Source organism: Petromyzon marinus, chromosome 13 (assembly GCF_048934315.1).
Source record: "Petromyzon marinus isolate PM22_M1 ecotype Great Lakes invasive population chromosome 13, UKy_Petmar_22M1.pri1.0, whole genome shotgun sequence".
Classification (NCBI taxonomy): domain Eukaryota; kingdom Metazoa; phylum Chordata; class Hyperoartia; order Petromyzontiformes; family Petromyzontidae; genus Petromyzon; species Petromyzon marinus.
Window position 1 is genome coordinate 8,581,514 of NC_133679.1, and position 16,062 is coordinate 8,597,575.

General features: G+C 50.0%; 1 protein-coding gene across 3 annotated transcripts in view; it reads left to right on the top strand.

Annotated features, from left to right (window-relative positions):
* Positions 1 to 16,062, top strand: part of LOC116941956 (integrin alpha-10-like) — a 67,550-nt gene that overhangs the window by 42,713 nt on the left and 8,775 nt on the right. For all 3 annotated transcript variants that reach the window (XM_076066840.1, XM_076066841.1, XM_032953386.2), the window contains exons 11-23: positions 1,338 to 1,482; positions 3,124 to 3,272; positions 3,538 to 3,684; positions 4,384 to 4,584; positions 5,138 to 5,268; positions 7,249 to 7,415; positions 9,996 to 10,138; positions 11,070 to 11,180; positions 11,296 to 11,381; positions 12,603 to 12,744; positions 13,429 to 13,524; positions 14,559 to 14,635; positions 15,862 to 15,951. In XM_076066840.1, coding sequence (XP_075922955.1) covers positions 1,338 to 1,482; positions 3,124 to 3,272; positions 3,538 to 3,684; positions 4,384 to 4,584; positions 5,138 to 5,268; positions 7,249 to 7,415; positions 9,996 to 10,138; positions 11,070 to 11,180; positions 11,296 to 11,381; positions 12,603 to 12,744; positions 13,429 to 13,524; positions 14,559 to 14,635; positions 15,862 to 15,951 — 1,685 coding nt within the window. The remainder of the gene's footprint in view (positions 1 to 1,337; positions 1,483 to 3,123; positions 3,273 to 3,537; positions 3,685 to 4,383; positions 4,585 to 5,137; positions 5,269 to 7,248; positions 7,416 to 9,995; positions 10,139 to 11,069; positions 11,181 to 11,295; positions 11,382 to 12,602; positions 12,745 to 13,428; positions 13,525 to 14,558; positions 14,636 to 15,861; positions 15,952 to 16,062) is intronic.

Below are 16,062 nucleotides of genomic sequence, written 5' to 3' on the forward strand. Positions count from 1 at the left end.
AGTCCTCTGCCCAAGGACAGGGCCAATAGCTCAAGCTCCATCCATCCCTTGAAACGTTTTCCAAGCCAATACCGTGATCAATATTTATTCTTGGGTAAGGCCACATTGTTGTTTTAAGCCACGTAGTTTTAAAGTCCTTGTCATTAACCCTCCACCACACAACAAGATTGTAAAAATAATGTGCTATTATATATACGTTCCATTGTATTGAGTGGGTTGCATCAGCTGACAGCTTTTTTTTCAAAAGCACAGAGTCAGCTTAAAGGAGAAGCTCAAAGCAGTTGGAGCAAATTGTCGTATGTTGGTGTTAAATTTAAACGTGAATATCATTCAGCCAGCGGTGAGTGCGAGATTTATTGGTGAGAATTTGGTCAATATATTGGCACGGTATAAATAATAACTCTGTAAATATGACATGGAGGGTTCAAGAAAATGACGTTGCTCAACACGCAAAAAATATTAATATTTCCATCCATCCAATTCGATCTCTCTCCCCTCTTTGCGTTGTTAACACCACACTCTGCACTCGGGGTTTTTGAGTCCTAACTGGAAGATGATGGTTGGGATGGTTTGCCCTTGACTTCGTCAACAGTATTTTAGAGGTGACGCCATCACGTAAGCAAATTAATATCATTGCCGGTACCATTGTTGTGTGCTGGCTGTGTCCAGAGTGGTAATGAATACCAAGGAGACCTCTGCAGTAAAATAAAATAAAACATCACCCATGCTGCTATTACAGCAGCAGCTCCGTTCACCCCAAGCTAAGTTTAATGCAGCAGCAGCAGCAATGAAAGTTGCCACCGGGTTTCATCGTTTCCATTCCACGCAGCACCGTTACACTATTCCCGATGGACCTGCTCCTGATTACTGAGGCTCTGCCTCTGGCTGCGTGTGTGTTCATACTTGCATGTGTGTGTGTATGTGTACGTGCGTGTACACTTGCATGTGTGCGCGCTGCGCTACAAACCCGGCGACACGGGTTCGATTCCCGGTCGCAGACAACACCAGTGACGATTATCTGAACCGGTCCTGGGGCTCCCCTAGGTCGACTCAGCCTCAAATAAGTACTTAGTGTGATGTGTAGACATCGCCACTAGGGAGACAAAGGTGGCCGGGCGTGGCACTAGCCACAAACCCCCTTGTGTACCATACCCTCCTTCATCGGTGCTTGTTCACAGCACTTGCTCCAAGAGCCTGTTAAGGCTATACGGGGGGGGGGGGGTTATTTATCTTTGATGCCTGCGTGCGTGTGCTTGCGTGTGTGGCGTTTTGTCGGGCCGTGTGCGTCCGTGCGCATACGTGCGCGTGTGCGTGTGTGCGCGCGTGCTGCGTGCCAGGGCGCCCTGATGCTGGGAGCGGTGGGCGCGTACGAGTGGATGGGAACCATCGTGCGGCGCGTGGGAGACGAGGTGTCCCTGCCGGGGAAGCACGCCTTCGAGTCGGCGCTGCCCTCTGAGCTGCGAAGCCACGCCGCCTACCTTGGTCCGTGCCTCTTGCATGAGCTGCGCTTTGTATATTCATCGTTGTATCCCCCCCCCCCCCCACCAATCACAGTCTAATGCGGGCGAGCTGATTGGCAGGTCGTGTTGTGTTGCGTGCGCGTCGAACGCCTTTCGCACCGTACGTAGCCAACCGTGCTAAGCGGAGGCATGGGGCAAAGTGTGGGTACTCCCACCTCTTCCAACATGTCTAGCAGTGGAAGAGTAGGCCAAAGCACCCTCTAGCGGGACTCTCTGCAGCTACTTCTAGTGGAGCCTTGTCTGCCAGCAGTGACGTGAGAAATCAATTGGAGGGCTACAACTTCGCCCGTAATATTGTCTATAATCACGAGACAAAGAAACTTTGATTTGGAACTCTGCAGCTACCAGTGCATCACCCTGTGTCAGAAAATCGCCCTGGAGGATGGCGTCACAGAAGTACATATGAGGTCACTTCAATTGGCCTATTTATTAATGGTAATAAGCCCTGCAAGAGTGTTTGTTTTATGACAGTCAAACCCAGAGCTGACATTTGACCAAATTAAGTGAAAACACAAAATGCAATATATATTTTTTGTAACTTAACCAAGCATATTCATTGACTACAATTGAGGAACGGTTTTATTCCAGGGTGGCAAAAGCGCACGCAACGGTGCAGCCTCACGCCCCTGACTCCTGAGCCCTGTGGCCACCTCGGAGCCCGAATAGTTTGACACTCTTTTAACAGCAATTTAATGACCAAACAGCCTCTGATCAAATCACCAGGAGTGAACCTGATCTCGTCAGAAAATCAGAAGCTGAGCAGGCTTTAGCGTCGTTAGTAAGAATAGGCTTTACCCATTCTGGTCAATAAAACAGGCGTTACGATTTTCAAACACCAAATCAATGCCTATTGCAAGGCATCAAGTCTGCATTAACCACACGTAAGTTGTGGCAAAACATGCAAACATGCGCTGATAATATATGCATTGCTTTGTATACTGACTGGCCTACATCATAGACAGCCGTGTTCATGGCCTTGTCTCACCACTATCAGACCAGAGAATGCCAAAAGGCGAACAGTACAAAGGCAAATGATCAATAGCTCGGGTTGAGTAGTTATAGCTATGGGACCTGAACATCTTGACACCTGTTTTATTGCTAGAAAGGGTAATGCCTATTCCTATCGTGATTTGAAGCTTTCGTGACTCTTGGAATCCATACTCTTTGGTTCTTTCGGTAAAGTCGTGTAAATAGAAATAAAACAAAATTTATCACGACGTTTCGAACGCAACACAAGCGTTCGTCTTCAGGTGAAAATCGCGAGAGCCGCGATGTCTGCTGCGAGCAGCGCAGATGTCTGCTGCCTTGTGATGATGAAAAAATATTCTTATTTTCATCATTTTTATACTGGGAAACAGGTCCCATGGATAGCCTTGTTCGTGTTCTGATCATGGGCCACTGGCCATGCACGACAGGCTGCTGCTCGGCCACATTCGTGGGCAGCAGAGGGCACCTCAGCAATACCCATTACTTGAATGCGTGCTGCAGTCAGGTGAAATAACCTGCACGGTGTGTACAGCCGCTCATCAAGCAGCGTATCGACAAAAGGGCTTGCGCCTGATACCTGCACAATGAACACTACCCGGCACCGTGCTCACCGCAGGCTACTCGCTGACGTCGGCGAGGACGGAGAACGGCTCCACGATCCTGGTGGCCGGGGCACCGCGCTTCAACCACACGGGCCGAACTGTCGTCTTCACGCAGGACCACAACTCTAAAGTCAGCGTGCTCAAGACGCTCTCCGGGGAGCAGGTCAGGAGGAAGCGAGATTGCATCACCGCCGTGCCCGGACACGAGCAGATGTGCGTAACGCGAAACCGCCGTCCGTCTTGTGCTGCGCAGCTTGAAGCCCGTTGATGAATGGACTTTTAAGCTGCGCGCCTCGTTCGTTTATTTTCTCGAGGGGGGTTTTTGTTTTGTTTCTGGATGACGAATGCGCCGGCGTTCCGGCGCGAGCGTTATCCGGGGAGCGGTACCGGTCACCGATCACCGGGCGCCGCATTGCCGTGACCCACAGATCGGTTCGTACTTTGGCGGGGAGGTGTGCGCCATGGACGTGGACGGGGACTCGGTGTCGGACGTGCTGCTCGTGGCCGCCCCCATGTTCATGGACTCGTCAAGCAGAGAGACGGGCCGCGTCTACCTCTACACGTTCAGCCCCCAGGTGTGCCCCGCCGTGACCCCGGCGCTACAGACAGACGACCTACGGAAGGTGTCCGGGAGGCTTTAGGGGTCATCGAGCCGGCACGGCTGGGTTCCTGGATTTTAATTCGGGTTTCAGCTGTCTGCCATTAATCCGGGCTCTCAAGAGCCCTGAGTTTGTACTCTCAACCCGGCGACTGACGACGGATCAAAGAAACCCATCGTTTTACATTTTAGGTATATTCCAGCTCTGAGAATGGAAAATGTTGGTATGGTTGCCTTGGGAAGAATACTCTTAACAGGGACGTTACAGATGTATCCCGAGAGTGGTTGAAGGCCAAGTTCAGCCCCAATGTGCACTAAATCCTCACACTTTCCACCAAATCCTGGATATGCCAGGGAAGTGCATTGGCACAAAGTCACTCTGTCTGCATGTGTGTCTGAGTTGGATTCCCGCTCATGGCCAACACCAGTGACGATTATCTGAAACCGGTACCGGGCCTCCCCTCGGTTGACTCAGCCTTAAATGAGTACCTGGTGAGATGTGTGAACATTGCCACTGGAGAGACAAAGGCAGTAGGGGATGGTGCTGGCCACCCACCCCCCTCAGGTGCCATGCCGGCCTTCATAGGTGCTCGCTAACACCACTTGCCCCAATAATCTGTCAACCCTATACGGGAGGTCTTTGTCCATGTGTGTTTGTGTGTGCGTACGTTCGCAGGGTGTGCTGGAGTGGAGCGCTCACCTCTCGCCGGCCGAGAGCCAGGACTCGCGCTTCGGCTCGGCTCTGGCCGCCGTCCCCGACCTCAACCAGGACGGCTGGGGGGAGCTGGCGGTGGGGGCTCCGCTTGAGGACGAGCGCCAGGGCGCCGTCTACCTGTTCCAGGGCCACGGCCGCTCCCTGCGCACCACCCACGTGCAGGTGCTGCCCCCCCCCCGCCTCCTCATCCCCACCCCCCTGCCCACCCCCCTCCCTACCGTGAACTCTTTCAGTGGTGTGGCATGTTCTTATTCTATGGTTATTTCGGTGAAGTTACGTAGACAGAAAATAAAATAAAAACAATGAAAATAATAAAGATATAAAAAAACCTCTCGACGTTTCGATCGCAACACAAGCGCTCGTCATCAGGTGAAGAGAAAAAAAAGGGGGTGTAACATGGTTTAAAATGGGCCCTGGTGCGCGGAACGAAATGTACCCCCCACCCCCCACCACCACCACCCATGCAGAGTTGCCCCTTTCTTCTGAGCCTGGGTCCTTCTGACCCATGGACCCCGAGGTGCTGCAGTCGCAACACCTTCACACTCAATAGGCGCGCCACGGATCTGACTCCCGACCGCTCACGGGGGCGCAAAGGCTTACGGACGGGTGCAAGCGGGTGGGTGACTGCGCCGCTGCCGGCTTTGTCTCTCGTGTGCCCGCCGCGTCGGGAGCCGTGCTGCTCATCGCTGTGTCTCTCTCCCGCGCGCGCCGGCAGCGAGTCGCGGCGAGCCAGCTCGGGCACGGGCTGCTCCTCTTCGGGCGCTCGCTACACGCGCAGCTGGACGTGGACGGCAACGAGATCGCCGACGTGGCGGTGGGCTCGCTGGGCGCCGCCGTCGTGATATGGTGAGGATCGGGCCACCTGCTCCGAACTCGCTGCTTCTCCTACCGTCCCGACCTCACCACACTCCTTCTCTCCCCCTCTTCATGCCTCTCGTTCCTTTTAACCCGTCCCCCCCCCCCCCCTTCCCCCCTTGCTTCTTCTCTCCCCGTCTCTGCATCCCCTCTCCACTTTTGTGGCCTCTTCTCCACCAAGACGCTCATTTCCGAGCGGTTTACTGCTCTCGATTTCTAGGCCTGTTGTTGTAAGCTTTGAAATGGTTCGACGAATTTTCACTGGTTCTTTGATTTCGGGTTGCGGTGAGAATATTGGCCTCTCGTGACAGCAAGGATCACATGAACCCAAGGTGTCGCAATGAGCGGCCATGATCTATCCACTGCAGGATTAAGAGCTGTCCAAGCTGCCGCCACCTCTCGCAGTCTTGCGATACAACAAACATCGCTCCATCTCAAACACGTGTTGGGCACGTTCCATCCCTTGGGTGTCATTCTTTCATTAGTCTTGATCACTGGTCAATCCTGCTGTAGCCTCCTTAATTTCATTCAGTCAATACAATGTGACTAATTTGCATGTATATTCTTAGCTCTTTCGGTAAAGTCACGTTGAAGGGAAACAATAAAATATATATAAAACAATAAAAATTCTCACGACGTTTCGACCATGACGACCGTTTGTGTTATGGTCAAAACGCCGTGAGAATTTTTATTGTTTTATATATATTTTATTATTTTATTGTTTCCCTTCAACGCGACTTTACCGAAAGACCTAAGAATATGAATTACTGCAGTCACGAAAGCTTTAAATCAAAATTTAACTTGCATGTGTTATCTGCTCCATGTGTGCCTCTTTCTGTCGGTGTGAATCTGTCCACGGCATACGAAAAGAAAACTGAACAATTGTTACGTGGACAATTTTATTGCATGTACGACTTCACGAGACCTGTTTGTCCAATTGGGCTGTATCTACCTTCTAAGCCTCATCACGGTGGTCCTCAATAGCAATGACGTGTCGACACAAAGCGCACTCCATGCGACGATATCATCCCAACAAAGAGTCGAACAGAGGGAGCCTAATTTACAACCGAGGTGAAACCTGCGACGGACCGGCCGGCACCTGGGACGGAGTAATTCGATCCGCGATTGATGCTGGAATGCAGTCGAGCGGCGCTCAGCAGTTTTCCGGGCTGTCACCGGCATATGCGCCCGCGATTGAACATCGCTGCGGAGAACACGTGTCTCAGCCAGAGCCGTACAACTTCCGTGTCTGGGCTAAGGTGGCCAGACGTCATGTGTGGACCGTCTGCCAGTTCCTCCTGTTGGAGCCGAGCAATTACAAGACGGCTTACTCCAAGACATTGTATTGCTGTCCCCCATGGATTCAATGGACAATTCTCTTTACATTTTTACTCTGTTCCACAGATGTTTCAAACCAAAGCTTTCGAAGATGCAGGATTGTCTAGCGTTTGGTCTCAGAGCCTACAATTTGATCCAGCAAACATTTTTGTATGAATTTGTTTTTTAGGTTTTTATTTTTGAGAAAATGAAGGAGACAATAATAAAGGTGCCATGTTATGCGGACCGGGCAGGGTGTGAAACTCCCATTGCTTTCAGCCTCCACAAATAACCGATTGCAATCTCAATCAGAATACAGTCAGTACTCTATTCGCTTTGATGGCATAATCTATTGGTGCCAATACAGAATGAAATAGTTACTCTCTACAGAAACACCCGCGTAAAAATCCTCCGTGAGAGATCCGAGTGGAGTCTTCTTCGTCTCATAACGCGACTCCGAGAGCACAATCGGGATCGATTCTTTGGGAAAGTTATCTACAGGTAGTCCTCTACTTACGATGGAGATGCGTTACGACGACCCCATCGTATGTAAAAAAAAATATGTTTAGTCGGACCATCGTAACTCGGGGACTATCTGTATACATGAACACATTTATTTTGTGAGATTGTGCCGGCGTGGCTGTCGGCTCGCAGGTCGCGCGGGATCGTGGAGGTGGAGGTGGCGACGCACTTTGACCCGGGTGAGATCGACATCTGGAGCTTCACGTGCGAGGCGCGCGGGCGTAGCACCTTCTGCGTGGAGTCCTCGGTGTGCCTCACTGCACGCACCAGTGCTCCCAAGCCGGAGGCCCAGCACGTCGGTGAGCCTCCCCATGACCTGGCACGTGCATCGCCCCCACCCCCCCACCCATCGCTGCTGCAGTTGGAATGTTGAGAGCCAGACTTGCGTCTTTTGGCGATTGGGCTGAAAAACATTGCCTTGGCAATTTTCTCTCCTGTTGGAAATCGAGACCTTGGCACACGGAAGCCAATCGTTCGAAGCCCCCATTCAATTGTCGCTCGTGGGAGGTCACATGCCCTTCTTTGCTGCCCCATTTCCTGTAACTCCTTTCCCCCACCCCTCTGTGCTGTTCACTCCCTGGTCAAGTCCAGGCTCAAAACTTCCACGTGTCCTCTGCCTATAACTGACTGCCTCTCTCTCTGTATAAAATAAATATGCTCGCTCTGCCTGTTCGTTGCCTTGATGTGCGGGTCTCGTTTTCACCAAAATGGATGAAGTATAACTTTCGCCAGAATGTGAATCAGGCCATGAATCAAAACATAGGTGCTAAATCAAAACTATTATAAATGCACGTTCTACTGTGAACCAAATCCCAAGTTGAAATGTCCGCTCTAATTATGGTGTTAATTAATCCCATACACCAGGGCATCTCACAGTGCTTTACATCACAATCTCATCTCAAACATTTGAAAGGATACCCCCAGTGGCAGCTGTCCCTGTGCCGCACCTGGCCTGCAAATGAGTAGTACTAGGGGAACATGAACACTACACGTAGTAATCGCACGTGAGCAATTTGAATTGGGGGCCGTCCATAAATGACGTCACGTGCCTGGGGGGGGGGGGGGGTCAGACATTTGTGACGATGTGTGACGAGGGGGGGGGGAGTTTGAGAAATGTGACGTCAAATAAAAATGCGCAACTTTCAATAAATATAGAATTGTTATAACAACACTCCTACAACATCAGAGTGCAGCGCCACATTAAATACGCACTACAAATGACAATAGTTTAAAGCGATTCGAAGCATGTTTTATTTTAAAAATGGAAATATGGTTTGGGGGGGGGGGGGTGCAGAGCTTTGTGACGTCATATTTGAGGGGGGAGGGGTCTGACTTTTTGTGACGCCGTGTGACGGGGGGGGGGGTAAAAAAATCTTCCAAAATCGCGTGACGTCATTTATAGACGGCCCCTTGAGTAAATGTAACATCGGTACGTGCACTGCGTATGACACCATGCCTTGGCGTTCCTGCAGAACACGCTTAAAAATACTGGCAGCATAACTGACTTGAGCTGTGCTGTGTCCTCGTGGATCCCTGACTCACTTGAGTTGCTGCTGCTGTGTTCTCGTGGATCCCTGACTGACTTGGGCTGTGCTGCTGCTGTGTTCTCGTGGGTCCCTGACTGCCTTGGGCTGCTGCTGCTGTGTCCTCGTGGATCCCTGACTCACTTGAGCTGCTGTGTCCTCGTGGATCCCTGACTGACTTGAGCTGTGCTGCTGTGTCCTCGTGGATCCCTGACTCACTTGAGCTGCTGTTGCTGTGTCCTCGTGGTTCCCTGACTGCCTTGGGCTGCTGCTGCTGTGTCCTCGTGGATCCCTGACTCACTTGAGCTGCTGTGTCCTCGTGGATCCCTGACTGACTTGAGCTGTGCTGCTGTGTCCTCGTGGATCCCTGACTCACTTGAGCTGCTGTTGCTGTGTCCTCGTGGATCCCTGACTGCCTTGAGCTGCTGTTGCTGTGTCCTCGTGGATCCCTGACTGACTTGAGCTGTGCTGCTGTGTCCTCGTGGGTCCCTGACTCACTTGAGCTGTGCTGCTGTGTTCTCGTGGGTCCCTGACTGACTTGAGCTGTGCTGCTGTGTTCTCGTGGGTCCCTGACTGACTTGAGCTGTGCTGCTGTGTTCTCGTGGGTCCCTGACTGACTTGAGCTGTGCTGCTGTGTCCTCGTGGATCCCTGACTCACTTGAGCTGTGCTGCTGTGTCCTCGTGGGTCCCTGACTGACTTGAGTTGCTGTTGCTGCTGTGTCCTCGTGGATCCCTGACTCACTTGAGTTGCTGTTGCTGTGTCCTCGTGGATCCCTGACTGACTTGGGCTGCTGCTGCTGTGTCCTCGTGGATCCCTGACTGACTTGAGTTGCTGTTGCTGCTGTGTCCTCGTGGTTCCCTGACTGACTTGAGTTGCTGTTGCTGTGTCCTCGTGGATCCCTGACTGACTTGAGCTGCTGTTGCTGTGTTCTCGTGGTTCCCTGACTCACTTGAGCTGTGCTGCTGTGTCCTCGTGGATCCCTGACTCACTTGAGCTGCTGTTGCTGTGTCCTCGTGGATCCCTGACTGACTTGAGCTGTGCTGCTGTGTCCTCGTGGATCCCTGACTGACTTGAGCTGTGCTGCTGTGTCCTCGTGGATCCCTGACTCACTTGAGCTGCTGTTGCTGTGTCCTCGTGGATCCCTGACTGCCTTGAGCTGCTGCTGCTGCTGTGTTCTCGTGCATCCCTGACTGCCTTGAGCTGTGCTGCTGTGTCCTCGTGGATCCCTGACTCACTTGAGCTGCTGTTGCTGTGTCCTCGTGGATCCCTGACTGACTTGAGCTGTGCTGCTGTGTTCTCGTGGATCCCTGACTCACTTGAGCTGCTGTTGCTGTGTCCTCGTGGATCCCGCGCAGCCGTCGTGTACAACGTGACCATCGACGCCAGCAGGCTGGCCCCGCGGGCGCTCTTTGAGAAGCACGACGAGCGCAGGCTGCTGCGGGAGGCGATCCTCCCCTACAACGTGGAGACGTGCTCTCGTTTTAAAATCTACATGCTCGTGAGTCTCAACCCATGCAGGGTTCATTTTTTTGCATTTTTTTTTTACAATTGTTCCGCCTCACGAGTATCGTCCGCGCTCTTAAGAGGTTGGGCCTGAAAGCAAAAGGCAAAATACGCATGCATGCGCTGCCTTGTCAGAGGAAAACGCAACCCCAGCCAAAAAACACCGTGCATCTCTTACTAACCTCTCGTTTACATCATTAGACCTCCTTTGCCAGTACCAAAATATAATAATAGGGTTTTCCCCCTTTTTTCTGGCAACAAATCTGAAACCTTATTACAAGGATTCATGTCTGCATTAACCACAATACCTGCAGTCAAAATGCAAACACAAAACATACTATGATAATATATGCATTGTCCTTGAAACTGATTGGTCCACACCAATGGACGGCTTTCTTTTGAGCCTCGACCCAATTGGTGCTCGACCAGAGGACGCCATTTTGTTTTTTGTTTGCATTTTGACTACAAGTATTGTGGTTAATGCAGACATGAATCCTTGTACTAAGGTTTCAGTTTTGTTGCCAGAGAAAAGGGGAAAACCCCTATTATTAAACCTCGCGTTTAGTTAATTTTACCTGAAGGGAGTCAGATATCATATTGACTGTTAAGAAAAGTCAATTGGCTCGGGCCGAACATTTCACTGGAATGGATTATGGCCGGTGGCAGAGACTAATAACAATGTGGCAGTTAAAGGAGGGAACTGGCACAAAAGGACATCCACCACTGACATGGAGCGACGCAGTCAGCTCGTGTGCATGGTGCTCCGTTGGATCGTCATGTCGCAGGACCATTGGGGGATACGCTACAACTTTAGGAGGCCTTCATTCAGCGGGGGATATACCGTGGTTGAAGAAGAATATGATGATGATGACGTTTCTCTAATATTTATATCCTCATGTTGTGCTTGCATCGTCTCTCTTTCCCAGGAAGCATCGGACTATGTGAAACCGCTGGGAGTCCGCGTGGATTTCCGCATGGCTGACCCAGATTCCGGACCAGTCCTAAACCTGCTCAAGCCCAAACACGTTGAATACATGGTCAGGAATATAACTGTATCGTCTTGTTGAACGAATGCAGTACACACGCCTCTCATACTCGCTGGCATCGTGCGGTGTGCACGCTCGTGAATGGTGTTTGTGTTGCCCCCCTCAGATCCCGTTCAAGAAGGACTGCGGAGATGATGACCAGTGCATCACAGACCTGGTGCTGAGCGTTAACACTGATGCCAGCGGATCAACGTGAGGCGCAAATTCATAGCATTTCATAACGTACCGCGGTACTGCCATCGCACTGGTAGATGTGTGCCTTTCCACGCTGTGCGGATCACATGGGCTGTTTGATAATACTTCACGCTGGTTAGCGCAAGTCGATGCAGGCGGGGAGCAAAGAAGTGGGAAAGTATGAGTACAAAAGTACATTTCCCATTGAGACCAAAAGTCACTTTTTCAATATGTCAGACCACCAACGTAATACAGTCGTTTAAAAAGGGAGTTATTGAAGACATCGAGACATTCAACACCTTGACATATCACTCGCCACCGATGTGAGTCGTGGCTGGGAATCAGACTTGTGGTCTCCGGGTTCGTAGTGCGGTGCGCTAATCGATGTGCCATGGCTCCACCTGCTTCTTAAACCAGGCTGTCGCTTCCACCGCAATCACTATTGTGAGTTCACTCTTGTTGACGTGCCTTACTCACTCCCACTGAAACCTTAGATTTCTATAACGTTTCTGAGTTGAGTTTAAATAGTTTTATTTAACCAGGCTAGCACTCAAGAGGCCACGGTGTAGAGTCTCATTTGCGAGAGTGACCTGGAGCCATTCGCCTGCCAGTAGGGGGCGGTGATTGCCATGCACAGTCCCAAATGAATAACCCGCCAGTCGTTTTGGAATTCGGTAAATTTTGGACCCTGAAACCAGCACACAACAGCCTACATTTGCGAACGCCATCGGCGGATCTTTAACAACCACTTTGAATCGTACGGCACGCATTATTTTTGTTATTACACCTGCAGTATTAACCAGGGTGGCGGCTTGATTTGAACAACAAATAAACAGCTGTGAACCCTGCACTCTTGCTATCGCAAAGAAGCATACGAGTGTCAATTTATTTGGAGAACACGTGCATGTAACATACAACTCGTACGAGACACCGAATATGCCCCGGAGTGGGACGTTGATGACAAGCAGAACATTTTAACTGGGGCTTCTTGTGCACGTGTAATGTGCTCGCTCAAAGCTTGGTTGCACTCGCAGGATGTTTCGACGGACAGGCTTAATAAGAAGTCCCTGGTGCAAGCCCTGAGCGGAGGTTTGGTCCCAAAGCCTCCTGGATGTTGAGGAAGGCGGAACATCCAACCGCCAAGCACGCGCTTAGCCAACTGAACCGCGCGCACGCACGCTCCGCCGTGGGCCTCGCTCCTCGGACGTGACAGCCCCGTCCCGTGCGCGTCTCCCGCAGGAGCGCTCCGTTCCTCATCAGCAGCACCATGCACCGCGTGCTCCTCAACGTGACGCTGCACAACAAGCTGGAGAACGCCTACAACACGCGACTCAACGTGTCGCTCTCCCCAAACCTGCACTTCAGCAACGTCATGGACCAGGTGAAGCTCCCTCCCCCCCCACCTCCTGAGCCTCCACTCCCCCTCCCAATCCCTGCACCCCCACCGCACCGCAGGTGTGGTGTCTGTGAGGCATTGTTGCTTGTTGCGTATTCATTTGTTTTGTCGAGCCACCACAGACTTTCCCTGCACACGTATGACATTTCTGCTCCACGGTATCCATTCCACAGCCTGCACCGCCTCTGAAAGGCTTAGTGGGGAGGGGGTTGACTCACAGGGTGATGACTACTGTTTTCAGGAGGGTCCTGCATTCAGATGTTTGGCCGATGCTTTCTTGATAAGTGCTTTGCTTGATGTGGGACAAAAGTCTGAGTACCTGGAAAGGAAACCCACCACAAATTCAGAGGGGGCATCACTCGGCACCGCCATCTCCTGCCCACCTTGCTGTCCTATGCACTTGTAACACCTGGCAATCTCTGGTGATAATCCATGCAACTGCTAGCCAGGCTGAAATTTGCTTAGCTTCTGAGATTTGACAAAATTGGTCCCGCACAACCACAATTAATTCTCACTTCCGCGCGTTCACAGAATGTTGTTGCTTCGCCTCCTTTGTTGGTCGCCGTCGTCCTCATCGTTTGCGAGTGCCACGAAAGCCGATTTGTAAAAGCGCTGCCGTTTGGATTCCCCGGCGAGTCTAATTTGCGCTGTCACATTGCCCTGCGGCAGGCTGAGAAGGCGGTGAAGATTAATTGCCACTCGTTGGCGCACGCAACGGGCCGAGTGTGCGAGGCGGGGTACCCGGTGTTCAAGTCCAACACCAAGGTACGGTGGTGACACGCCAGCCAAAAAACAATGACAAGCAGGCACCAAGTCAAAGCTACAATGAAATTAAATCGACTTAATTTACTAGGGAGCCAGGATCGTGGCATTGCAGGAAAGGTGACCACAGCGTTTTAAAGCATTATTAAAACTCCATTATCAAATGTTCTGCAAACATTTAAAACACTCCATTTTTTTACCACAATTCCATTACTGGCTATCGATTCATGTAAACTTTAAATAGTGTTATTGTCTATAAGGATGCAATGAAACCATACAAAATCGTAGCATGTCCCGCTTTTTATTCTTATTTTCCCATTGACTAACATTGTGTGTTTAAACCGTCATATATTGAATATATAATGAAGTGCCACCCTCATGATTATAGCGTATTTGGATTGTGGTTCAATTCAACAAATTACCATTTTTATTGACATTTTCGTGGCTGCAGGGCTTATATTACCCAATTGCACACAACACATGAATCAAAAGTAACCTTTTCTTACCAGTTTATATTGCGAACCTCCGAAGAAACGTTCATTGCTGAATCAATGCTTGGTTATAGATGCCAAATATTCGCCGCACTGTATAATTATAAAAAAAGTATTTGCTTTTGGGGGGAGTGGTGGTGCAATGGTTTATCACGCTGCGCTATGAACCCCACCTTCTCCACGAACCCAAATGACCAAGTGTGGTAAAATCGAGTAACGTAACAACCACGACGTATGTGGCAAGGGGAAGCCTTCGTCAAGCAATTCACTGACAAACGACTGTAAATTTTTATTATTATTACTTGCTGTTAAGAGCCTACTTATTTAAAGTTACTTTATCAACATCAAACACCATTCCTCCTGGGAGAAAAGCATTATAGAATTTTACCCGGTTGCAAATGTTCAGCTTTGAACGGTCTAATCGTTGCTTTTCTGCACCGCAGACAAATACAAAATTGAGAGCAGAGTTTTGCGTGACGGCATGGACACATTTAGACAGACACGTTAGACATGCACGTAACTCGCTGCCTGCTTTTCATCTTCCAGATCAGCCGCCTGTTTGAATTCAAGCTCAGCGAAACGACGCTTTTGAACCACATTGATTTTCAGATGGAAGCCATGAGGTACGAATTCACCGCACGTTTAAATATTTACCGCGCAGAGACAGCATTGACTTTTTGATCGTCCCCCCCCCAAAAAAAAAGGCACCACTTGTTTTGAACGGTGGGGATCTCTGAGCCACGTGCGTCTCACATGAGTTGAATGTGGGCCCTTTGTAAACACGGTTCCACCAAGGGCCAGGTACAGTGCCCCTTCAGGCTGCCATTAATGTCTCGTTATATTTCATGTTGATATTGTTGTTATTACAGCCTGATGAGTCGGGTATACAAATGCACTGCCAGCTCTTGTCGCAGCGTTTACTTGACACGGTTGGAAACAGGAAGCCGTGGGGTTTCGTGCAGGGAGTCTGGAATGTCCGAAAGTGGAGTGTGCCCCGCGGTAATTTACTCATGCCATCGGCCAACGCGCCCATATATAGTCAAATTAGACTGAGCAGCGTGGTACCTGAATGGGTACTTGAAAAAAACTTCATTAGTATCTTATTTTTGCTTCAATGAAACCATCACGATGCTGCATTTTCCAGATTGTAGGATGCCCCCTTTTCACCCCTTTATTATTAGAGCAAAAGTAAGGGGGTGAATCTTTTAACCAAAGTTTATGTGTGTACGTGAAATCGACTAGATTTTTTTACATTTATTGACACTGGACACAAGTGTGGAGTGCGTTGTACTTTTGCAGAGCATTTTATAACCCACGGAATTCGGGAATTGAAATGGCTCTTATTGAACATTCGTAAAGGGATAATTGCTTTTGATAGCAAACGTTAAATTACGAAGCACACTATTTTATTCGTGATACAAATGACCTGGGGTTGTGACGTGACCAGGGCATGAAAGTGTCGCATTCTTTGATACATTTGTGCGAAGTATTGAGTGTCATTACTTCGATTGTGTGATGGGTTTTGCTCCGGGTGCTCGTTTTATCCCACATGCCACTCATCAAAGGCATTGGCCAAACATGCCAATGCGGGAACCTCCTGGGGATGAATACTGAGACTCAGCGAGGCTCTGTTCTCAGAAACTAAAGGGCAATATATAATTCATATCGTTTAATTTAATCGGATGTCAACGATTTTATTTTTGCAAGCACCGCATTGGGAATGCTTTGCGTCTTCTTAAACGATGGTTCTCTCAAGTGGACAGCGTTTTTTTTGACAACCACATGCTCACGGTAGTGTTCATATGTAAAAATAACAGAACAAATGCTGAATATCCGTGCCACCCTTCAGCGACAGCGACGAGCTCCCGGACACAATGCACGACAACGCCTTCCATCTGTCGCTGCCCGTGCGCTATCAAGCCGACACCATCTTACTCAGGTGCATTAGAACTTTGCCAGCCTCTGTGGCTGTCGTAAAAAAAAAGTGCAATTGCTGCCGATGAATGTTAAAGGCTCACCAAACGTGAAAAATTATCAGCCTTGCTCGTGT